The 26,720-nt window shown below is 40.3% G+C and overlaps 1 protein-coding gene across 1 annotated transcript; it reads right to left on the bottom strand.

Annotated features, from left to right (window-relative positions):
• On the bottom strand, positions 1–25,406 carry stk17a (serine/threonine kinase 17a). The gene is made up of 7 exons (XM_053412366.1): positions 25,225–25,406; positions 14,707–14,919; positions 7,358–7,499; positions 6,290–6,416; positions 5,598–5,646; positions 4,631–4,810; positions 1–3,742 (listed from the first exon to the last, which is right to left on the bottom strand). The coding sequence occupies exons 1-7, from the start codon at positions 25,404–25,406 to the stop codon at positions 3,385–3,387; spliced, it is 1,251 nt and encodes a 416-aa protein (XP_053268341.1). The 3' UTR covers positions 1–3,384.
• Positions 25,407–26,720: the final 1,314 nt, after the last annotated feature.

The following is a 26,720-nucleotide window of genomic DNA, read 5'->3' on the forward strand; positions in this document are numbered from 1 at the left end:
GGCTTTTGAAATGTTTATTTACAGGAGGGGACACTCATGAACAAATCTTTTCCTTTAGTAACTCACTGCTTCATGGACACAAATTTACAGCACAGATCCAGTGGAAATCTGGAGTCAACGTGTACACATTTAAAACTATCTGTCTTTATTGCTTGAGAGAAAGCTGACACCAGGGATGGTCAGTCCTCTATGTGAGAGGAGTACTGTATGTGACATGGCTCTTTAAACAAGTTATACCTCTTAAAAACAACATTTTCATCAGGACACAGGATTAGAAAACTCCAGAACTTTGTCTCAGAGATATTTGCAATATAACACAGAAACACCTGAAATAAAACAGCAAGAGCTAAAAATAACCAAATTTTATCTCCAAGCCTGGCACCAAATACAAAAGATAATATAAAGACACCAACAGGATTGAGTTTGGAGCAGCTGGTTCTAAAAACAGCAAATATGAGGAAATAGACAGAGATTAACACAGATTTGGCTTCTGGATTCAAATGAGCATGAAAAAGGGTTTTCTAACTGTTTGTTATTGAGAGTGACAAACAGTCAAAACCCGGTCATCAGTACACATGCACATATACCATGACTGGAACTGTAATTGTATTCTATATACACACTTTTGCATACTAAAGAGAGATTTCCAAAGGAAAAGCAGAACTCTCAGTTTAAACCAACACCTCCAGCAGTATCAATAAATTAAGCAGAAAAGTTGAACAGATGATGTGGAATCAGTGGCAGGAGTTAGTTGTTAATTTCCTTCAAAGTAAATCGTCTTTTTCTACAATATTCAGTGACATTTAATTACCCAGAATGCCCTCTGCCTCCTCATCAAAACATGGTGGTTAGGTATCAGTGTTCACTCAAAGAACGAAGGCCTGAACCACTTTACACTTATCAGCCACAACATTGAAACCAGTTCTGATGTTGTAATGATGTGGCTGAAAACTGACTGACACGTCAGAACACTCACTGTTTTCAGTGTGACCATGACCACCAAGAGTCCTATGTTCTGATTGGCTCTTTTCCAGCACGTGTACAAGGTACACTCTGTCTTGATCCAACCTCAATCTAACACGTTTTAGATAGAACAGTTTGTTTCTGTTTCCACCTGAGCTTCTCTCACTGGTTAAATCACATACTCCTGTATTAAAGGTCCTAGATGTAAGAAAGGTTTTTTGAGCAGATGGTAACATAGCTTTAAAAGTTCAGAATAATCATTGGTTGCATACACTAGCCTGTGAAATTATATTTACGTAAAGGATTTTCAGGGGGACATCAAAGTCAAGGAGTGTCCCCCCGCACAAAGTTCTTCAGAACCTGTTCCTTTGTGGGTTTAATGTAGATGTTGTTTCTACCTACTATCATTTGTTTACAGTTGATGTTGGTTTAGGAGTCTCATCGTCTCAGCTCACTCTTGGTACCGTCATAAAAAAAAGAAAACAAAGAAGGTATATGCTCTATAATGCTGAAACATGAAAAATTAACGATCAGGGTGACAAAGGAAATGATCACATCAATAATAGTCGGAGCTTAGCTTGACAAACAGAGTGACAAAGCTTGCTATCTAAGGCCAACATATCGTATATAGTCATTGTACCTACGTCACCAGTCTACATTGTAACAGCTGGCAAGCTGAAAACCATGTTACACTTCAGAAATCCTGTTTCTAGTCACAAATGTTGTTTGTAGTCAAACTATAATCACAGTTTAACTTTAATTACCTCATCTATCAACATTATGCAATCACGTCACTATTTTTTGCTGTTGCTCGGGATACACACTCATACCTACTTATGAGCACATGTGTGAACAACTGGTTGCTGAATGAAGTCCACTTATTATTTTAGGAATATTACACAAAGAACCTTCTTAGGAGAGCTCGATACGTCCAATTTACTGAAAATGTTTTGTCCTAGTGGCCACTTGTAGTATGAAAACAACTAAATCGCTCGAGTTTTTTATTGATTGGTAAGTGAGAGAGGAGTAACATTCAGGACCTCAGCAGTGTTCCAAATAGTAAACTACTTTGGCGTGAAAGCGCTGTTACTGCAATGGTAATATAAGCTTTACGCTGAGGTTGTTTCTCTTTGTGTTGATGATGTCAGTTTAAAAACAGTTAACTGCGGACACAGACTCTTTTATTGTTTATATATTATATACATATTAATCTTTTGTGAGACATAGAGAACATTGACAGCGCACCTGCCTGTCTTTGTCTATCAGCAGTTGTGCTGAGCCGTTTATCTATGATTGCATGTAGACTGCCATATGCTGACTTTAAAGTTTTTCAGAACATAGTATGAACTTATAGGATACTAAAGGATAAATCCTCTAATTTACAAAGTGAATATACAAATAATGTCATCAGAAGAGCGACAAAGTGCTCCAGCCCCTCTGCGCTGAGTCTACCTCCGTCCTGAAACGCAGGAACTGAACCAACATGTTTATCTGATTTCTCCTCCTCTGTTTGTCTCTGGGGGAATCCAAATGTCCGGACTGCCCTTCTGCTGCAGGTGAAGACTCTGATCGTTACGCATGTGACCTTCATTAATATAATACTATTAATCGTGAAGGTCAAAAAATATATTTTATTTCTTAATTATATAAATACGATTTATGAGTTGCTCTGGATCTTTTGGTCGTATCACACTAACTTCCTGAGCAGATGTGGTTGTTGACTTTTTATTTTTCTGAGAGCGATTTTTGCCATGACAACTGGACGACAGAGGAAGATAGTAGCACACGACAAAAAGCTCAAAAAGACCTTCTAAACAGAACTGGTGATGATATTAGCATCATTTCCAGTATAAAAATTAACTTAGAATCTAAGTCAACAAGTAGATTTTTTTTTGTATAGGTTTATTTATTTAAGGATGAGGATTTATATTGCACACAACTTGCAAATTTACAAACTGCTAAATCCATTCAGAAAAAGGGAAAAAAAAAGATTTAGGGAGTTTTGGAATCTACAGTGGAGTCATGGAGCTGTGAAATGCACCCTGGAGATTTAAAAGCAGGCAGTCTTCACGTATGGAAATATGTCAGATGTCACACATTTGTCTAACATTTGGCCAGTTATTTAAGAGATAATAAAACTACAACAGCAAACCAAATGAAATACAAGTGAAATAAACCTACTGTTGCCCTGCTTGGATGTGGGAGTTGGCGGGAATCAAGCAAGGAGACGCATTATGGGAGAAATAAGTGAGTAGGTACTTAAAACAAAGAACTTAAATCCCACTTCTTAAATATAATCAATTTGATTGTGCAACAGCATCGTATTATACATGTACAATATATATGAAGGAGAGTTTGAATAAACAGAAGGTTTATTTTTGTTACCGTGACAACAGCAACATTTCCTGTGGGTAAATGGGGTCAGTAGATGAACTCCCCAGGGACCTCCTGCAGGGCACTGAAGGGCTCCTCAAACTTGAAGCGTTTGGAGATGGCCTTCTGCTCAGCGGCCAGAGCCTCCTTCTCTGAAGTGGAGGACTGGCGACACTGACCCAGAGTGTAGGCAGCCAAGACGATCAGCTCATCTGTAACGGGCCCTTCTTCCTCCTCCTTCTCATCCACAGCTGTAGTCAGGCAGCTGGGAGTTTCAGGTGTACTGGTGGTGCTGGAAACCTCCTGCTCCTTCATTGGGAGGATCTCCTCCACCGTCTGGGTTTCCGGAGTCTTTGAGTGCTGAAGCCATGGGTGTGTGAGACACTGCTCTGCTGTGGCCCGATCCCTAAAACACACACACACACACACACACATGAATGAAGCTACACATCTCACATCCTGCTTTGGTTCTGCATTGAAAACATGTTTATCAAGGGCAATTTTAATTTTGTAGCCTTCTGCTAAAATAGTTTAAATGTTTTTTCTAACCAAACACTGACTAACACATTTTTTTGTGAGGGGGAAAAGTGAGCCATGCATCAGGGGGTTCTCAATCTGGATATCAATATGTCCACTAGGGGTCACCAGCGCTTCACATTTACTCATTTATCTGAACTCGCAGCACTGCCATTGATATTAAGCTGTATTTCATTATTTTGTCAGAAGATATTGTGAAATAATGTTTTCAAATGCAGTTCAGCATAACTATTGATCAACATTAGATTATTCTGTCACATCAGAAAAATAAAAAGACAGCCATGTCACGTTATAGCATGAAAACATTATCACTTTATAAAGTGAAAGGTTTCACGTTCCAATCTGAGTAATGTACAAAACCAGCTACAGCATTATTTTTTATCAAAAAAAGCCTACATCAGCGAAGAATCAGGAGGAAAACCATTGGACTTAATGTACAATAGGCAGTGAGAGAAGTGAGCAGGAACCGTCAACAAAGTGCAATGACTTAAAAATGTAGTTTTCAATAGGTTCACTTCTGTGCAGTGCAGGGTCACCAAAATCAATACACACATAAATGGTCACTTCCTGGTCAGACTAGGACAACCCTACTAGTAAACTTGACATGAACTCAGTCAACTCACACACACACGGACTATACTCTGCTTTTTATTAGTTAGTCAACCTTTGATTTCATTCATGAATTTTGCCTTTATGTTTTCTAAGAATGTGCCTCGCATGTTCATGGGACTTGTGGACGAGTGAGGTGTGGACTGACTGTGGCTGTTTGAGGAGCAACATCTGGATGAAGGACAGTGCGGCCTGGTCCAGCTGCTGCAGCTCCTCCTCAATGTAGCTCACATTGAGCTGGGAGATGTTGAGAAACGTCTCCTGCTTGTCCTCGCCCAGAAACGGTGAGATGCCCGTCAGCATCACATAGGCCAAAACACCAATACTCCTGAAAGAGTCAACATGGAGCAGAGGGCACACAGGGTTAGGCAGAACACAACCAAAAAAATATAAAGCAATCACAAAACAATGGAAATAACTCAAATATCATGAGAGAATTGCAAGAGTTAAATGAGTGATATATAGGTAACTACAGTTACTCTACTAAGCTACATCACTCGTAAGGGTAGAAGACTCTTTCTCTGTAAATATTCAAAGAATATTTACAGAGAAAGAGTATATATGACACATAGTTAAAATGACAGATGGTTGCAAAAAAAGCATTCACCCATAAATAAATGAAGCCCACAGATAAGTTACTTAAAATTGTTCAAAAGATTCCAGAGACATAATGACTAACATTTACAAATAACAAAATATATTCCAATATAAAACACCTCAATAGTATATTTATTCAAATGAATAGAATATTGATCGTGGTTCACATCCTCTACCTCCTCCACTTCATTACAAGTGTTTTTGCAGAACAAAATGAAGATTGTATGTGTTTTGTTGTTATGCTGGGACCTGACAAAACTGTCATTCTGTTAGGTATCCTTGTTAAAATAGAACAAAATGAAATGTAACTATCATGTTGAGAGAGTGACGGTTAAAGTTGGGATCTCTTTGGTCTGTCTGTAAGTTGCTGTGAGCTACAGTGTTATTTAAAACATTGTCAACACATTCTACAAACTTCTTCTAACTTCTTTGTTAAGGTGTGAAGGAAACAATATAAAGTTGGGACACTATTGACCCTCAAATCAATAAGAAAAAATACTCTAAAAAAGTTTTCTTACCACATATCTGTTGCTGTACTTATAGGCTCATAATTAAGGATCTCCGGAGCTGAAAAAATAATAACACAAATTATCATTCAGAATTACATCAGTTTAAAAAGTAAAATGACTTAGTCATGGTCTCTGTCCACCCGGATTTGAGTGTGTGTTATTGTGGTGAAAGCGTGTGTCATTTGTCCTGCATATGCAACAAAAATATATGATCCCCATGTTCTTGTTCTGCTGTTTGTACATTCATTAAGGGAAACAAAAAAATAGAACTAAGTTGTAACCATGACAGGATCTTATACATTCAATACAGATTCAAGGTGGGAAGATCAAGAACACGATGGTCATAATCCAACCAAAATGTGAAATCCAGTCACAGTTTCTCCTTCTTTTCCTGAGGTATGGTGTTAAATAAAGGTCATAAAGTGTTTTTGAAGAACAATATGATGTCACAGTGAAGTTGACCTTGTTGATTTAAAATTATATCACTTCCTTATTTTATCCTAATAGACATTTGTATGAAACTTAACATATTCATTTTTGAGACAAGGCCAAAACCTAATTTGTGAGGGATCCATGACAAGTCAAAATTTGAATAAATTCCTTCACGGAGTTCCTGAGATAATGCCTTCACGAGAATGTGACAGAGGGACAAAGTTGGTCTGGTGATTGTGTCGTATAAGTGAACCTTGGCAGTGACTCACCAACATACTCTGGGGTCCCCATGATCTCCCTGAGCTCCTGGTGGCTGCAGACCATCCTGGACAGGCCAAAGTCCACGATCTTAATGTCACCCAGAGGAGAGCTGCTGGTCAGCAAGATGTTCTGAGGCTGGAGGGACATCACAGCACCCGTTACACACTCACCTGACACACACACATGTTAGGATGGACTGTGGCAGTCAACCATCTCATATTCTGTCCTTCATGGACTTTGCATCAGTGCTTTTTATGTTAAACCACTTTCATGGTCGTTAGTAACGTTTTTTCATATGTGATTTGCACATTGGAAAGAATTCTTTGACTACTAATACTGCCAACAGCCCTGCATTGAGATATTTTGCGCCCAATCAGTCTCAACATGTGAAAGATAAATTATTTCACTGAGAGATTAAATGATCTGGATTCTAAAAAGTGTCCTGTCTTTTTTCTGCTGAAGCTTCTTGACTGTTTTAACTCCTGAGTCCACTAATCCCCCAACATCCTTTTATTCACTAAGGACAACATTTAAAGTTCTGCTTCTGGCTTTAAAGACTCCCTTGTTCACAATGTTGTAAATGGAACCGGTTTTCATGTAAATGTGTAATTTAATCTGTTCAATTCAAAATCTGGTTTGAACAGTCACAGAATAAATTAAGTTAACTTAGGTTTGGGAGCAGGGAGCAGGGCCAAAACTCGGCCACGCCAAAAAGGTATGATTTACCTGGTCCACCCACCCACTTTGTCTAAGAATATCCCCACCCACCCTTTCCCTTCCTCCATCTTTTCACAATTATTAAAACCTTTAAATTACATGCTGTTGTTGCTTGGTCCTATATAGAACTAATTCATGAAACAGAGCAGGAATTTGCCATGCAGGCTTTAACTGCTCTGAAATGTTAAATGTCTGCCATCTTAGGTCACTGCAAAAGCATTTTACCAGAGGATGAAATGAATTTTTGCTTGACTAACTGGTGAAGGTTTGCAGACCACTGAGGAATAGGAGTGGAGCTGAATGGAGCAAAAAATGGAAATACGAAATATATGTGTGTGTGTGTGTTCCCCTTCACTGACCTTCAGGTCGAGGTGGACTATGTTGCTCTGATGGAGGAAGGTGACTCCCTCCAGGATTTGCCTCATGAGCCTCTTCACATCCTCCTCACTGAAGGCCTCGTCTTCTGACACACACTGGTTGAAGATCTCGCCTCCAGCCGCACTGCATGACACATACATCAGATGAGCATAAAAAACATGTTCACTTTTAGACTAAATCTTTAGACTTTAGGATAAGGGTTCATCCAGGTTTTCTGCAAGGGTCCTCCAATCATTGTCAAGCCTTACAGCCAGGGCAGGTCAGCAGTCACTACCTGTGATTTAGAGTTCTCACTTGACCTAACTTCAATGTGTTTGGACTGTGAGAGGAAACCAGATCGTCCACAGGAAAACTCAAACTACAGCTCTGGTTCCCTGTTTCACCACACGCTCACCAAAACGATCATGAAGCTTAGGTTTATGTGAGACTTTTTATGGTGAATACCACAAGACCCCATGGGAATAAAAACATTGTCTCGCCCAAATGTCTGTTTTGACTTGCTGGAGGTGGAGGCAGAAATAGAAGAAGTCCTCTAAATATAGCAAACTAATTACAAGCTTCTCTTGAATGAGGCCACTTGTACTGTTGACTGATCACATTCTTATCATCTCTGACGTGAGAAAACCAGGACTGCAAGAATAAAATAACAACAACATGAACATTGACTCAACCTACTATCAACACTGAAAGTACTGGCCTTCTTTAAGCACCTTTAATTTCCTTTGACCTGAGATAAACTCTGACGGACAAACTCAATTAGAAAACTGAAAAAGGAAAAAGAGGGAGGGCAGTCAGGAATAGACAAGGTGTCCCCTCAGGGTGCTGGTGAATTAGGCTTTATCTCAGAGGAAGGTGGAGAGGGGGAGGAAGAGGAGGGGTGAGGGAGAAGGATGTGGATTTACAAGTTGATAAAAGGGCCTTTGACCCGACGGAGAAAATAAAAACATAAATCTGGAGGCTGGACCTAATGAAAGTCAAATAGCTGCTCACAGGACATCCATTCTACTTATTCACAGTTATCAAAGAATCAAAGAAACACAGACACACAGAGCGACCGAGTTCAAACATATTTTAACTGAGCTGCAACAATAATAATCATTAAGATCACTGTGATTCAGCTGCAGCTCCTCATTTTGATCTGGTTTTGAGCATCACTGTTATCTTATTTCAGAAATCTCTGTCTTTCTGTCACTAAAGCATTCATCTTAGCGGCTACACACTTGGCATGTGTATTGTTAAGGGCCCATGAAAGTCCAATGTCAAATTTGATGTGATGCATACAAGACTCGCGCACCAGAAATAATGTCTGGTCTGTCAGATCATTTTAATTATTGAATTTATTTCTAAGTTTTGACCTTGGGTCTGAAGATTGTGTCGATTGCTTAACTGACCTCTGAAATAGCTGAAGTTTAATTTACAGAAAATAACACCAGTTAAGTTAATCATTCAAACTTATATACAAACCACACACATGAACACTAATAAAGTAAATTCTGTTTCAGTTTAAGAACGACATTGACTAGAATCTGACTTATCATGGATGCAAAACAGTCTCTTTGCTCCTTGGGAGCAACAACTTACATGACAACTGCTGGACCTCAGTTTAAAACATGCCCTCACTATGGCACTTCATGCATGTGTTGGGTTGCAAGGAAACTGCTCAAGCTTTAAGATATGTTTCCATTTAACTTAGGTCAAACTCATATAAACTTGTATTACTAAACGTAATTTCCTGAGGTCAGCCAGATTTACATAAGTAGATGTGGTTAAACACACCAGAACTGCTTTGACGACACCGAGCTAAACCCTTAGCTAGTGTCTCTGCTAAAGAGGTCAAAGAGTTGATTCCCATACACACACATACAACAATTTCTCACTGGTACATCTTGTTTCAAGTACCTCTAACTTTCCTCTGTCTTAGTATAGACTAACAGATCAATGTGTGATCAATGTGTGTTTCCCATTGCAGGTACAATTTGTTTCTAAATCAGTCTTTACACACATACTCACAATGCAGGGTTTGGTTTGTGGTTTGTGTGGCTGCTTTAATGAGGAATTATATGTGTGTATATTCAGGAAGTATCAGAAGCCAAAGAGTATTATGTTTTATAATCAGGTCACCTGAGGGAAATGTGCGCGTGAAATGATTGGTTTCTAATCTGTGGCACTGTTGCGCATGCACACACACACGGGGCTGCTTTCGGCACGCGCGTTTAACTGTTGGAATTGCAATTCATTCCTCAGAGGATCAGACAGAAACTAAACCAAGTTGACAAACAGAAAACAACAACTACAGACTTCCCCATGTACACACACACACACACACACACACACACACACACACACACACACACACACACACACACACACACACACACACACACACACACACACACACACACACACACACACACACACACACACACACACACACACACACACACACACACACACACAGGAGCTTTACTCATGACTAATGAGACCAGATGCATATCTGGGAAACTTTGCCTTCAATTGAAAACTGAATATAACCCATGTATTTCTTAAAATTCTGTTTTGACTCAGGAATAGCAGAGTGTGAAATCTGCCTCGTCTTCATCAAAATCTTGAAACCAATGGAATCATCTTTAAACATCCATTTTGCTGAACCATCTTCCAAAGGTGCTTTGTCAAAATTGTTTCACATTGCCCTTTAAGTCCAATCGCAGGACACCGTAATGTGCAGAGTGGAGAGTACTGTGAGACTTGATGCACCAATCAATTAAAATGACCTCATATATCTCCATCTATTTTGAAAACCCCAGTGACCGAGAAGCCTCACTAAATGGGTCATTCACACCAGAGTTTTGCCCCTGAACCCTGACAGTGGCTTTGAAGCCCGACGAGAGGTCAGGTTCAGCCAGTCACAGTATGATGGGCGAGTTCCTGATGTAATGAATGAAATCAGTGTTGGCTCAGTGCTGTGGGAATGGATCACTTCATCTTTGATCAGCCACCCGTTACGCTCATTCCCAAGATAGTTTGAGTGGAAAAATAATAACATTAACGTCAGCTGACCTAATTATTTGAACTGCTTCGGTCATGCCATAAACATAAACCCATGAAAACAATGAGGGGTGGGAGGCGAAGGAAGCTAAATAAACTGGAAGGCAGGGGAAATACAAAAGTCCAGAATATTCCTTTATGAGTGAGTCCTTAAGGATTCACAGAGATCGAGTGGAGAGTGCGATCTCAATCAAGGCAGAGAGATGCTCTGCCAGTGGAGGAAACCATCTTCACTAAGAACAGCAGAGACAAAGAGACAAATGTGCGTGACAGAGAGAGGGGGAGCGATAAAGTCAGATTGAGGTCAAGTGAATTCCTAAAAGTGGCCCTCCATATTGAACTCATCATGTATTCGTGTCCACCAACTTGGAGTTTCCCATGAGATAATGGCTCCATTTACTGCAGAAAAGTAGCAACGTGCAATACGCTAATAGACTCACATTTGTTCAGCTGTCTGACTCATTACAACAAATTAAGACTGTGATGGGTCCTGGGGACATTAATGAGATGAGATCCATGACTTTCGTTTTCTCTCAGAGCCCCAAGAACACACCAATATCTCTAACCTGGAATACAAAGCCCCAAGTTATATTATGAGACTAGACATACATATTTATGAATATCCACAATATAAACACTAGATCAAGTGTTCATATTTTACCCTGTGTCTTTATTTGGCTTTATTGGTAATAAGCCAAAAGGTCGCAGATTATTATTTTTTTAAACATAAACCCAGAAGTAGCTGTCATGCATGACACACAGCTAAAGGTGGGCCAGATAAAATGAGGTTCTCATACAAAAGACAAGTAAAAGCAGGGTGAAAGACAAGAAGAAAATATAAATAATATGTTAAATGAACATTTAAAAGCTACCGTCAATTACATTTTTGGATCACCTAACTAAATTAACATGACACATTATTTATTTTGCTACTATAATACAGTAAGAATATATTAAACCAGATATTGAAGACCTGTCTTATGCTTAATGTCATTAGCAAGCTGATGATGAATAAGTAAATAAAACAGAAAAACCTCAATAGAGTCGACCTGAGCCATCAAGTCATTCCTCTGTTTTGTTTACTCACTGAGACTCTCTCTCTGGGCGAGCAACCACGCTTTGGCTGGTCTAAAGAGCTTGTGTACCTCAACTGACTTAATAAACTCCCAGCTGGAGCTCAGCCAGCAATGAGGCCATGGAGCTCTGGGCTCTCATCCATTCTCTCTGGATTCCTTCATCTCTCCGTTTAATTGTTTTCTCCAACAACTTTTACACTATTTTTGCCTCTGTCTTTTCCCTTCCATTTCTCACTCTTCATCACTTGCTTTCTTTCTCTCCCTACCAGCCTGAAAAAAAGCTTTTGGAGTCTTTGCCTATTTTCCTCACTCTTACTAACTCACTTCCCTCCTCTCCTCTCCTCAAATCGTGGCATGAATAGTTTTCTATGTTAAGTTGACCCTCATTTGCAGAATATCTGCCCCCTCCTTCCTCCATTCATCCTTCATCCTCCTTCATTATCATTTCCCCACTACCCGAAATATCTGTCAGCTCTCAGCCAAATAAAATATGGGCAGAGAAAACAAAAAAAAGAGTATGTCGTCCTCTTATGAAAGAATAAAAGCATTCTGCTCTACTTCCTTTGATTAAGAAAAAAAGCACAGAAGAGAAATGCTCTAGCGGTCCATAGAACTCTTGGCCCTGAAGTCCCTTGATTTCTATGGTCATGACTCGAATGATCTCATACCTTCAGATTGTTGAGAATGTAGTTAATGGGGCTAGTCTCTTTTATTTAAACACTTCATTGATAAATGACTCATTCTATTGTCAGCGTCAATAACAGCAGATGTGATGCAGACTGATATATGAGCATATTTTATGAAATTTAGGACAATGAATGAATAAATCATAAATTGTCAGCACGGCCCATTAAATATCCTAAATATGGACTTTTATACAGCATCCCTCAATCTGGATCCGTCATCTATCCATAAATGACAGAATGAAACTGACCAGACCTCATACAAAAGGGTGTGGCACAACTACATTATGCTTAAACCACATAAACAGAAAACATGAATTATGAGATAAATATGTTGTCCACTCCAGTGGCCTTTGAGTCATCAACGTGAGAATTTCCATAAAAAATTAATAACCCTCATATCATGCTTATTCCATAATTAATTTCCCAATTATAGTTGAATTGTATTAGCACACCATCAAAGTTGTAGTGTCTTTCTGTGTTAGTATGGGTAGGTCTGTGTGCGTCTGTGTTGACTGTGTGTGTCTGAAGAGGAGCACTATCCTCACCCAGGACAGCAGTTAATTCTGAGATTATCCTTTTAATGAACAATGGCTGGGATTAGGATTATGGGCTGAGGTGGGGGAGGATGGGCCAACTGGAGAATTTAGCGGGGCATTTATTGTATCTCATTAACAGAACAGATTGCATTGCATGGCCTGTGCTGCTGACTTCAAATAATTCTGTATAACAATACAATACAATTAACATTACACGGACAATACTTTAACTTAATTTCTCACTCCATTTACAGTTTAATTCAACTTCTAACAATAATTTACATTAAACAGAGGCTGCACTGATTTACTCATAGAGACAGATTAGGAAAAAAAACACCTAACTTTACGAAAGCGCAACGCTGAATCCGGGATTAACTTGTCCGTCATCCCATTCAACACAAGGGGCCAGCTGGCCTCCAGTGTCTTCAAAGGAGTTTCAATATCGCCACCTGATATGATCTGTTGCTGTGTCAAACAACCACAGATGTATTTGGAACTGTAACTGTATCCATGTTTCACATTTGTATCATTAAGTAATGGGAGCTTTCTTACAGTTTATGATACTATATCTGTGCAGTGAAATCAGCTCTGCATTGTCAATGGTGTATGTGTAGAGGTCAAACACGACAGATGACAGCTGATCCAGGATGTGTCAATACCATCTAATCTGTCAGACTCTGATGGGTAGGGAGTTCTGTGGGTCACTATGGAGAGGGATGCAGGCAAAATCCAATATGGCATGGAAACGGGGAGAAAGACAGAGGGGAAGTGAGGGAGACCTTCTTGATCAGCCCGGCGTGGCATGAACTAAAGTGCTCGCACACACACACACACACACACAAACACACACACACACACACACACTATGGGAACCAGGTCAAGCGTGGTCTGGGCCAGACCAGTGAAATGAGATCATCGACAACTGGTGTAGCTACTGCCGTCATCACCATGCAGGATCACATGCATGCGTGTGTGTGTGTCTCATATACTGGGTCAAACTGAGCTTTGCTCCAGTTGGTCTTTTTTCACGGTTACTAATGGATTTAACACATCAAACCGCTGTCAGTGTCTGTCTCCTTCACCTCTAAGCCTGGGACACAGGAAACCCAATCCCGGAGAGAGATAGAGAGAGAGAGAGAGAGAGAGAGAGAGAGAGAGAGAGAGAGAGAGAGAGAGAGAGAGAGAGAGAGAGAGAGAGAAGAGTGTGTGTACAGAGGCGAATCACATTGTTGGAATAGCTAGTGTTTACAGGAGTGTTAACGTTTGGCCTGAAGCTCTACAGAACTAAAGGGCGGTCTGTTCCCTCTACCCGCTTTTCTTTAGAAAATATCACGTTGTTTATTTCCTGAACTTTCTGTGTTTGGTCACAGACAAAAAAAATTTCAGAATATGTATGAAAAATACCCCGACACATAAATGGATAAAGAATTCCAGAATTACCTGTTGGATTATATCATATTTCACCTCACTGAATGTAACTTTTTGAGCAAATAGACCATATTCACACAGCTGCCATTTCCCTCGGACATCCCGATCCAGGTGGGAAGCCCAAATGTTTTTATGAACAGAATAATGTACTGCTGTGATCCAGGCTTCTGAGTCATATAAACGCAGAGAATCTGACAGTTTGTTTTCATTTAACTGCTTCCTAACTGATCAGTAAGTGAGAAGAAAATTAACAGTTCAATCTAGGGGGGCATGAAGCTTTCTACCCTGAGCGTAACATTAGTGGAAAATGGCCAATGTGTGAATATGGTTTATATATCACTATTTCATTACATTTCATACATCCCTTGTTCCATGGCTGATTAGGAAACTGATTAGGAAACCCTGGAGTTCAATGGTACAAATGAGTTTAAATAGCCAATTAAGCATTCCCAATTACCACTGGTATACTTTAAGGAACATTAAACATTTCTAAACATTTGACAAATGTTCATATCTCAGGTTTCTGAGAGTAATCATTGTGTATAGATTGGATACTCACAACTCCAGGACAAGCACCATCTCAGAAGCCATCTCATAGACCTGGTGGAGGTTGACCACCCGGCGATTAACTGTGGCCAACTCGAGCACTGCAATCTCATGGATGATCTCCATCCGGCAGTCCTGGCCTTTCCGTCTCTTCCTCATGAACTTTGCAGCGTACTCATGGCCCGAGCATTTCTCCACACACTTTCTGACCACGGCAAACTTCCCCCTGGAAGACAAGATGAACGTCAGTGGTGTGTAGGCGCTTGCCAGTTGCCAGTTCTGAATGGAACAGGAGGAACACTTGCACTTGTGTTAAGCAGATACTAGGGTTTATTTTTATACGGAAGACCTTCTACTATGCCACACCTCATATTTGTCTAACAAGCTAGTTTATAGTTTAGCATAGTTTAGCATTTTCAATGCTCTAGTGTAATGTTTTAGCGTGCCAACATTTGGTAATCAGCACTTAACACAAAGTAAGATCGCCTTGTGATCATGCTAGCAGTATGCTATCATGCACACCATACCAAACCACAGTGAGTAGAGTGAAGAGCACACATTGAACACACATCTCCCTGGCTGTAAGAGAACTGTATGCTTGTCGTGCTAATATTCACAGTGAAAAGGGTATCTACCGGTGTTAAGACAAATTCTGCTTTCCTGCAGAGGATGGTACAAATGTGGAGGTTTTGGCAGGCTACCAATGCTGTGAAAGGAGGAAGAGGCCAAGCGCTGCACATGGTTCTACAATGAAGCAATGATGCAGGTCATCTGGCGGGGGACATTGTTTACCAAATTCATGTAGTAGAAAACAGATAAGATGTGCACTGATTTTGTTTCTCTAAAAAGTTTTGCTGGACTGTATCAGTGTTGAGTCAATAAAAAAGTCAGAGCTGAAAAATGTGTATTATCTGCAAGAAAGTAATGTCAAAACATATGTCAAAGCTAAGTACAGATCTGAATGTAGTTTTATCCCATAATGAGCAGTGCCTGTGGATATTGTTGGCAGCATTTCCATTTCTCTTTCCACCACCACAGACTAGCCTGACCCAGTTTTATAGCAGAGTGGAAGGATGGTTTCATGTGAAGACCACAAAGTGCTGTGTGCACACATATGTGCGCTGCCCAGGGGAAATCCTCTGAAATGCAGCTGGTGATGGAGATGACAGGCCCCCATCATGCCTTCCCTCTGGCTTCTGTTGGCAGTCAATGCTCCAATAATCAGCAGCAGGACCCTGGCTGAATCTGACTGGTTCATAGCCAAGACGAATACACACTGACACGTCAGAACTCTCACAGCTTCTTTAAATTTGGATCAAAATCTTTCTGTGGCATGACATAAATAAGGATGGGATGTAAAGACATTATAGTAAACAGACCTTTGCAGTTCTCTAGTTTTTTGGACACACAATTGCACTGCTAATTTCACCTACTTTCTACTGACTAAGAAAGAGTAAATGGATATTTAAAAAAAAATGATTTGGTAAGTGTGTTAACCATCCAAACATTTGTATATAGTGCAGCTTAGATAGCAGTCAGGAGGCAGCTAATTACAAAGCCACTGCCACAGTAGGTTACACACAGAGTGGCAAGTAAGATATTCTAATGTTTAATTGTGAACATCAATTTAACCATGTCAAATTTTTGCAGGAGCAGCATAACACAGGGAAAACACTGATATTGAATAAAAAAAACTGTATAAACGATGTACCTTTATTTAAAATAAACAGTGTTTTTTAAGAATAAATACACAATCATAAACTATTACAACACTGATGTTGTGATATCAATGTTTCCTTACATTTCAAAAACAGTTTTATTATAAAAGGCAAATATGCTAAATCTGTTAACTGTTTAAATTTAACTTTCACCTTCTCATCTATTGCACTTGTGACTTTCATGACTCACTCTGTCTGAAAGCTTTACCTTAAGTACCTTTCCGGGACTTAACGTTCAAATTCATTTAGTTCTTCAACTTCCACTTCCCATTTGCACGTGCAATTCTCAACATCAAATAACAAAATTGTACTTACTCTTGAGAAAATTGGTTGTTTCTAGTTATTGAGCTTAAGGGAGTAAAAAGGCCACTTACGTTTTTTCTTAAATTAATAAAGTTTTGTCGGAATTGGAAAATGCTTCAAATTTTTTCCAAAATTGCGGAAATCAAGAGGTTGACATTTCACTGCCAACCACAGCAATACAATCAGTATAAAGGCCTAATGGTTTTCACTGCAGGGTGAAAGTGCAGAAAGAGTGCAGAGGTCAAGAAAATCTTTATGTCTTTTTACATTTTTATCATAAGACACCATGCTTTACATATGACAACACTCGTTAAAACATTTTGACTTTAATAAAGAAGAGTATTATAATAATTCAGTGCTGCAGGGGCAGTCAAAACATGTTATTATGATAAGTTGTGGCTAGACTGCGCAACATGAAAGAGAGATATCTGAGATAAGAGTAATTCAAATTCAGTCTTTATGAACCCACAGCTAAGAGCGAGAGGGGAAGCTGTGAGATGAGACCACAATGAGAAGGCTGTAGTTGCCATAGAGGCCGAGTGTCAGGGAACAGGGCATGACGAGTGGCTCTGGGCCTGAAGCTCTGCACTGAGCTGCTTCATACTCAGCTGGCCTCATGTGAGAGTCATGGGGCTGAAGCTGCTAGAAGCTACAGATTCCAGCAGTGAGAGATGCTTTTGATTAGAAGACTTGGCATCACAGCGGTGACTTGTAACACTTCTATTTATTCATGCAACTGGCTTCTCCCTTGGTTAAGTGAATTTGATAAGCCCCATTTCAAATGGCAAGATTGATGTCACTGGATAAGTTAGTGACGGTTTGAATGATGCCGATGATGAACTTTGAATGGCGTCAGCATAGTTTTTCTAGTTACTGACCTTTTCACTAAAACTGTGAATCAATTACTCTGATCTCGATAGATATTAATAAACCATTATAATCAATCTGATATTATGGTCTTTATACAGTCAATGCTTTCACTGAAACAGGACTGTCACACTTTCCAAAAATCATTTGGAGTGGTGCCTAGCTCTAAGTTACATCATGATTAAACAGTCATCACCACAAGTTTGACATCCGTGAGGTTGAACCCAAAATATGTCCTCACACTTCCTCTAAAAGGTCTTGTATAATTGGCCATGAATATGCATTTATTACAGCTTTCTAGTTTTCAGGCATTCATTGGGTGAGAAAGACACAATATACCACTCGTTGCAGTTCTACCATTGTGAAAATTCAAATAACTACAATTACAATTACAATTACAATTTAAATATTTATGATGAATTATTATTTCCCCAAATTCAAATAATAGTTCAGCCTTCAAATTAGAATTCCCACTCTTTGGAACCATTCCTACCTGGTAATAAACTCAATAAAGTGTCAAAAGTGCTAAAAATCACACCGGACATTTAAAAAGGAAATGTCCGGTGTGTCGGCTCAGTACTTTAGAGCTCGAATTTGTTTCTTTAAGTTAGATTTCACTGTGGGCCGCCTCAGTTTTATCCAGTCTTAAACATTTACTACCTAAACGGGGGCAGCCCACTATACTTTGTCCCGGACTGCTGACACAGTTTCATAATGACACAAGAATTTCTTCAACTTCTCATATTAACATAAAATAATCTCTCAATTTGTGCCGTTGCTTTGATTGTTGAGCTGTGTACAGTGCCATCTACCCCGCTGTCGCTCTCTCTCGCTCTCACTCACTCACTCTCACACAAACACATTGACCTGTTTGTAACTGGCGATCAGCAGCACCAGGAGAAACCCCATCAAGTCGGTGAGCTGGTGGGCCATCAGAAAATCCTTTTTTACCAATCACATCAGACAGGAAAGCTCATTATAGCACCTGCCAGTTCTAGGGTGCACATTTCACTGATCACCTTTAAAACCTCAATCATCAAGTGATATTTCTACAAGTACATTCACTCATGCACACGCACACGCACACGCACACACACACATACACAAAACAATGCCCTGCTTGTATGGCTTTTCCGGAATGCAGGGTAATTATTAAATGCAGAATTAAGTTGGGATTTAAATTTTCATGGCTTACAGAACCCTGGAGGCAGTGTGTTCGAGTCTGGGTGTGGCTATGCCTGGGATCAGTTGAGAGATGATGTTTGGTTTGGGATTCTGGGCCTGCTCTTTAGAAACCATACTGGGCCACCACAGCCTTTTCTAAAGCGGCATCAGCAGATTTCCAAAGCCAGCAGCCTCATTCACAGGCTACACCCTGAAAGAGATGGCTTTTGTGTGTATGTTTGTGTGTGTGTGTGTGTGTGTGTGTGTGTGTGTGTGTGTGTGTGTGTGTGTGTGTGTGTGTGTGTGTGTGTGTAAAAAAAACAAGCTAAAGGTGGTGGCATGGTTACATTTAATGGAAAGAAGCTTTCTAATGGATGCAGTGGATGGCTTTGAGAGGTCAGAGCCTAAAGCCCAGCTGCAGCAGAGAGCCTGACAGTGTTCAGTGTGTATTAATACACTGATACAGTGCATCAGCTGTTCAAAAGTCTAAGCATGGCCTAGTTACAGTGCAAGTGTCTCCTAACTAAGTGAAGATTTATGCATCACTGATTAGCACATACAATATTTTATAGAGCTTAGCTTTTACAGTTAATATTTACACTGAAGAGTTTCCAGGTTTAAACCCTCTATCTGTCCCGCTAATGTGCCCTTGAGCTTTTCTCCATTGCAGTGACTTCAAGGACGCTCTCTAAAGAGGTTTTTCAGGCTGACAAGTCACAATTTGCCATGTTCTCTTAGTTGTAACAACTTAGAGCTTTTAATTACACATATTATGTATCTTCCACGACTTTGCTGAATATGATGTCGTCAATTTTGTTTGTTGTATAAATGGTGTATATACTATAACTAAAAAGTTGGTTGCACTTATACATTGCACTTTTATGTAGCACTGTAATCACATCGTTCTTGCTGTTCTGGGTTTGTACTACAGGTAGACACTGGAATTTTCTTATTTGTATGCATATTATCAGCAGCTCCTGTTTGCAATGTATACCACTGGATGTGCAGAGAGCTACAAGTGGATTACACCAATACTGAAGTTTCTGTAGAGTCTCTTTTCTATTATATGTAAGCAGAATCATAGATGTTTACTTGTAATGGTTTCCAGAGTCTAAATGGGGCTTACTAATTTCATGCAGTAGAGATGTTTTTCCATCCACAACCAAATATTAGCCATGAGTACATGGGCTTTATAAAAACCATGTCAGTGAATCCCTGTTTCTCACCATGTGGGCTGTGGAGGCTGTCTGCAGGCTCAGCGCTAGTCTCGGTGACAGGCAGCCAAGCAGCCCTGGATGCATTTAATGCTATAAAGATTTCCACTGGCCTGGGGCCAAACCCTCCTACTACAACAGATTACCTTTGTGCACAGCAGGGCGGATTTTCAGTTTGAATCCACATTTTCTGTCATCAAATATGTTACAGGAAAGATTACTTCAACCCACACGCAGGTCTAGAAAAAAAGATATTGATCAGAGTGTGCCCAATAGAAGATTACAAACAGTTCGCAAATGTTACTGGGTGCACATGCATCTGGAGGTAAAACTGAATGAAGAAACACGAATCAGCCATGAATAAACAAGTGACAGTTTAAATTGATATTAAGTCTGCAATTTCAGTGTAAAACCGTCCACAGACGGAACAGATCGTATTAGCTAGCAGCTAAATCTGTTCTCTGAGCTATCTGCTAATTTTGCCTTCTGAGCTTACAGGTTTACATCTTGGGATAATAAACATTTGATACTATTATGCAATTCACACAGTTTTTGGCACTAAAACAACTTTTCATGTTGATTTCCTCATTAGCTCTCATTTATTTTGGGAGATGACATCATGGATGATTGTTTCATTGACTAAAAAATGTGTCTATATAGTCGAGCATCGAGTATATACTGTAGGTTAAAGTTAACAGTTAGCTTGGATTCTATCACAGACAGCAGGTAAAGACATTAATATATGTATAAACATTAGCTGACAAAAGAGAACATCGTTTAGATAAACTATGATTCGAGATCTCAATGTTTTCAATTTAAAGTTGATAGATTAGGTTATGGAAATAGTCAACATCCTGACTTTGTCAGGACATGGAGGAGTTGGTATACCGTACTAAAAGAGGACAAGATTAGTAATCAAGCTTGACAGCGCCTTACAAGTGTGTGTGAAAAATTGTATCTATCAATTAATCAAGTAAGTTAGTTAAAGGACGTCACAGAATAGAATTAATTATTGAAGAAAAACACAACATATAAGCCAGTCTTTGTTAATGAAGAGGTCTAAATACAAAATAAGTGTGTTGTGTCGACTATTAACAGCAAATGTATTCAAAAACTAATTTAACCTGAGCCATGACATTGGCTTCCTGGTGTGACATTCAGTCACGGAAGATGAGCAAAGAGCTCTACCCAGGACCATATGGGCTAACAAGAGAGTGACCATCTCGGCCACTAAGACCCATTATAGAAAAAGCTTTGGGTCTTAACCATATGCAATTCAATTTCCACTTCACCATTGCTGGAGTCACTAAAGGAGCTTGACTGCAGACCATCTGGGACACCCACTGCAGAGACTCAATGGAAGGTATTACCTTAAACTCCCCCCCAGCTGTACTTCAATCCCCAAACATGCGACACACCCAGTCACTATGGTGGGGGGCCGACAGCAGCTATTTAGTGCACTGACAAATTGTTATTATTCTTTTCACAATACGCACTTTCCTTATTGCTTCTGGGATGGATTTTCCTTTTAAGTTGATTTCAGCAGCCAACTCACAAATCTCATGTCATAGTTTCTAGCAACGACAAAGTCTATGCACTGAATACATTATTTAAGCCATCATAGTTTTCACTCTAATTAGAAATAGAAGAACTTGAAAAATGTGAAGGGTGAACAAACTGTCCTTATTAATGTATATATGGATTGTAATTATAAGCCCTGTATGCCTGGAACTGTCACCTTTTACTGACAAATACCTATTGTGTGAGGCAAACAGTTACTTTTAGTGCTTTTGGCAAAGCAAAGCTATTCTAAAATGTGTATGTTCCGCTTTGGGGATTGAGTTTAACTAAAACAGGGGTTTGTTCCATTATATATCAAAATTATTAGAAATTAATGGAAATAAAACACTAACTTTTCCGTCTTTCTAGATACGGACCGAATCCAACACCAAAAGCCCCACTTCAACCTGAGAGGTGGCAAGTAAAGAGACTTAAATGTTTTTAAAGTGTTTTAACATTTGACTGAGCACAAACTCAGGGCAATACTCAGAGTAATTATTCACCACTGCTTTTAAAGCTTCTCACACATTGTGGCATTTCAGAGGTTGGAAGAATTTTAGAACCTATGAAAGTGAAGCACTGGAAAGCAGCTCTTACTTTTATTATGAGAACTGATTCATATAAATGCTAAAAATTCTGCTGCTAAATATTCCGTGTTTTAATTTTCATTGTCTTTTTATGTCATGGTTCTTTCAAAAGACCTCATGTCTGACAATAGAGCAGCACTGTAATGTCTTGATTTTCCATTGGATTTAATTGTTGCTTTGGTTAGAGACCTGAAATATGCATCTCCTACTATAACCCGTCCAAATTACTATAAAAGTTCAAATTTGATGTCTCTCGCTGGATATGGACAACTACTTTTTTTTAAATGCTTAGAAAGTGTCAATGGTTGGAAGTTTAACTGCTTTTGGGCATTTCTCAGAAAGGCAAGAGAGAGAGAATAGTATGAAACAAAGGACATTGGCTGGATTCAAACCAGGGATTCAGCTTTGATACATGGCATGCACCTATAAAGGTGAGCTCACGGAAGACCCTCGGAAGTACGCGCTTTAAACTTTGTCCAGCTGTTCCATCTGTAATCTTAACCAACTCCTACCCAGCACAGACTAAGTTGGGTTAAATAAGTTTCCAGGTGATGATTATTAAACTTATTTCAGACCAATGTCTTGATGCAGATGAGTGTATGACCATTGCAATAACAGTTGTTTCAGAATTTAAGTTCAGGGAAGGCAGGGCATCTGCATAAATAAACTACTGTTAACGCTTGTGGAAGAGCTAAATGTATATAAAAGATAATAATTACTGGAAAATTTAAAAAAGGAAAAGAGTCTCGTCTCTCCTTTCTCTTGATAGCTGCTTTATAAGCCACAACAAAAGTGGCAAAAGTCTTCACTAATCAGAGGAACTGATGTGTTGTGAACGTACAAACTGAGGTTTTTGTGGAGCCTGAACATTAGCCTTTGTGGGCACTGTGAGAAAGTGAGTGGGCCATGTCACAACCAAGAAACCTTGTGCTTCAGTCCACACATGGAGGGAGGTGGGCTGCGTCTCTCAACAGCTCAGTGCGGAAACTGCTCACCATGAACACCGCACTTCACGCTTTATAAACACACACACGCGCGCGCACGCACACACAGCTACAATGCTGCGCTACAGGCAGAATGTTCTGCATGCCTGTTTCATGATCATACTTCAGTTTTAGGAGCTGTGCAGCTGTGAATTTCCCCAGAAGAGAGAGACCAGTATGGGATAAAGTGACAGCAACTTTTACATGCAAAGAGCAGATACAATTGCTTTCGAATAAAAAGTAAAGCCATATCAATTTAGAAAAAAAATTGAAATGATTATGCTCATAGTCCAGGTAAGAACTCAGTAACAGCACGGAACAGCGTATAGGCAAGGTTTACAGCCAAGCCTTTAATCTGAAAAGGCCTCATGAATGGAATTCCACCACAGACTTCAGAAGGCTCGGAGAGCTGGCCAAAAGTCAGCCAGGGAATAAAAACACAAGTGGATTGGCCGGAGCACGCCAACCCCTTCATGTGTGATTACACAGATTTACCACCACAACTATGTGCCAGCTTAGAACAGCTTCAGCATCACATAGAGAAAGCAAAATCACCTAAGTTGATTTGATTCAAAACTATTTTGTGGGACCACGATGCGGCTAACCCAACGTTCCGTCAATACCATCTGGGCTACTGTCTTGGCCGCTGCTGCTGAAGAAGTCAGTCGAAGAGTTCTGTAGCAAATGGCCCTGTAGTCGCTCAATTCATCTAAAATTAGACCATATTTTAGAAGAACGTGGTTTTGGCTAAAGTGTGTGTGTCTCTCAGTATGGGAGAATTACTATTACTATTCAAGTAATATTCAATTGAGATAATTTATGTTATAGCCAACAATTGACAAATGCACCCCACCCACCCACACACACACACACACACACACACACATACTATCAGTGCTAAAATAAGAGTTGATTTATATTGTTCTGTATAAAAAAACCTGGATAGGTCGAAGGAAAGAGAGTATTCGTTACTCTCAACACTGTTATGAGCATGCTCACATTAATGAGCACACTAGGACACTATGATCCCGAGCAGCAACTTGCTGCACATGAATCTTAACACATGAACTTGGGTCAGCTGATCTTTTTACTTCCATGCTGTGGATCCGAGTAGTACTGCAGATTAATGTAACCTTTCATGTGGTTCTGTGGCAGCTAATCGCAGTCACAATGTCATGTCATGCGATACAAAGCCACACACACACACACACACACACACACCCACCCTTTGTTGTGGTCCTCAAAGACTTGCACATACACAGCTCTATAGCAGGAGATTGTTGGGTCGAATTTATTTTAATGAGCCAATTCAACGCTCAGCTCTTATCTCTAAAGTTGTACGTGGGTCAATGCACCAGCACGGCCACAGTCCTGTTATATTTTCCAAGAAGCTGAGAGAAAAACAGTTTACACTCACAATGTGACCAAAGTCAGTCTGCGGTGATTAATCATGGCAGAAGCACATTCGTACCAAAAGGGGATTGGCCGTGTGACTTTGTTAGGGGCTGTATTCCCTAACATTGAGCTCTGGCATCGCACAATGACCTGGATCTGACGTTTGAAGTGCCAAAGACATAACAGAGCAAAATGGGGATTTGTTAGATTTGACAATATTTTTTATATAATCCTATATTCACCAGCATTAAAAAAACGCCAATATTTCTATCAGCTGAATGCATTGCCTAGCTATTAATGATATTGCTTTGGAATTGAGTCAGAACGGATGTATTTCTGTGCATCAGCAATGGGTCATTAATGAAAGTCAATGCTTCACTTCTGCCAAATCAAGCTGGCTCAGTGATCTCAGGGCACAATAGGATGAGTGACATATATGCAATAAAAGATATATGATTTGATTTATGTTATTAAAGAAATGGAGCTAAGGAGACACATGTCAACGATGTCTCTCTGTTAGCTGTCTCGATCCATTCACTCTCATCAGGTGTGGATCCAGCAGCCTGGCAGACAGCCTGTGGTCTCCTTGCCAGCAGCTGAACATATATCCATTCAGCCCAAACAGCACGAAACAAACAGAAAACTTCCTAATCAACAACCAAAAGTCACGAATTCCATTTCTGACCGACTACAGGACACTAACTGGTTCGGAGGTAAGTGAGTAAGTAAGTTGATCGTACCTTCCGAGCTCTTTGCCAGGGATGATGGTGTAGTGGTCGGTGAACGGCTGGTTGTTGATGCTGGTCTGGATCTCCGTCAACAAGCCGCTGGCGCCACGGCTCGGGCTCGGCTCGGCTGCCGGGCTGTACACGAAGCGGCCCCGGCTCCTCGAGTCCCCGGGGCGGGGACATTCGGGGATCATGGCGCTCGGTTCGTTTGGCTCGGTCCGGGTGAAAACGTGAGCTGACGGCGAACGTTAGCAGACTGACATTCAACGACAAGTTTAAAAACAAGTTGAACAGCAGCGCGACGGGAAAGTATCAGGGCTCCGCAGCCTGGGAGTTAAATCATCCGCACAGTGGAATGTTGAGATAAATGACGAGAGAGTCCGGCTCATGTTGGATGAACTTCTTCTTCTCTCCTCTTCTTCTTCTCTACTTCTCCTCTTCTTCTCTGTCACTGACCTGCGGTTGCTGGGCTGTCAGCAATGTTGCCAACTCCTCAGTACGGAAAGTAGCTATTGGCTGTCCTAAAAGTCGCTAGATGTCGCTAAATGACGTCATTGCCTAATTTGCATAATGTAATGGTCGCTATAGGACGTACAGAAAGTGAGAAAAAAACACCCTAAATATGTTTAGAACTTAAAATAAGCTTTCTTCTACAGAAGCGTATTAAATTCACTTCACAGAAAAATTATTATGTTTTTCTGGGATAATTATCTCGGAAATTCCGAGACAAATGCCCAAAAAAATAAAAACATAAAAGTGAATGCAATACGTTTCCGTATTCTTCTGTTGATTCTTTTTTTTTTTTTTTTATCTTGCCATTGAAATAGGCCATCACCTCTCAAAATAACCACATGACTTTGATGCTGTATCTAGACCCACATACATAAATCGATTTTGTCCTGTATTGTTAAATGTTAGAATATCAAATTTAATCAAAAGGCTGTTATGTGGGGTGGAACTTCTAGCTCTAGGTCCACCCCTCCTCCTTTGATGTGCAACGATGTGCGCCGATGTGCACCCCAGGATGATGTGCGCTGCAGGATGATGTGCGCTGCAGGATGATGTGCGCTGCAGGATGATGTGCGCTGCAGGATGATGTGATCTACAGGATGATGTGCGGTGATGATGATATGCGCCACGATGTGCGGTGATGATGTGCGCCGCAGGATGATGTACGCTGCAGGATGATGTACGCTGCAGGATGATGTGTGCTGCACCATGATGTGCGCCGCAGGATGATGTGCGCTGCAGGATGATGTGCGCCACAAGATAATGTGCGCCGCACCATGATGTGCCTTAGACCGATGTGCGCAGCACATGATGTGCGGTGATGATGTGCGCCTTAGGATGATGTGCGCCTTAGGATGAAGTGCGCCACAGGATGATGTGCGCCTTAGGATGAAGTGCGCCTTAGGATGATGTGCGCCACAGGATGAAGTGCGCCGCAGGTTGATGTGTGCCGCAGGATAATGTGTGCCGCAGGATGATGTGCGCCGCATGATGATGTG

This window comes from Pleuronectes platessa, chromosome 20 (genome assembly GCF_947347685.1).
Source record: "Pleuronectes platessa chromosome 20, fPlePla1.1, whole genome shotgun sequence".
NCBI classification, from domain to species: domain Eukaryota; kingdom Metazoa; phylum Chordata; class Actinopteri; order Pleuronectiformes; family Pleuronectidae; genus Pleuronectes; species Pleuronectes platessa.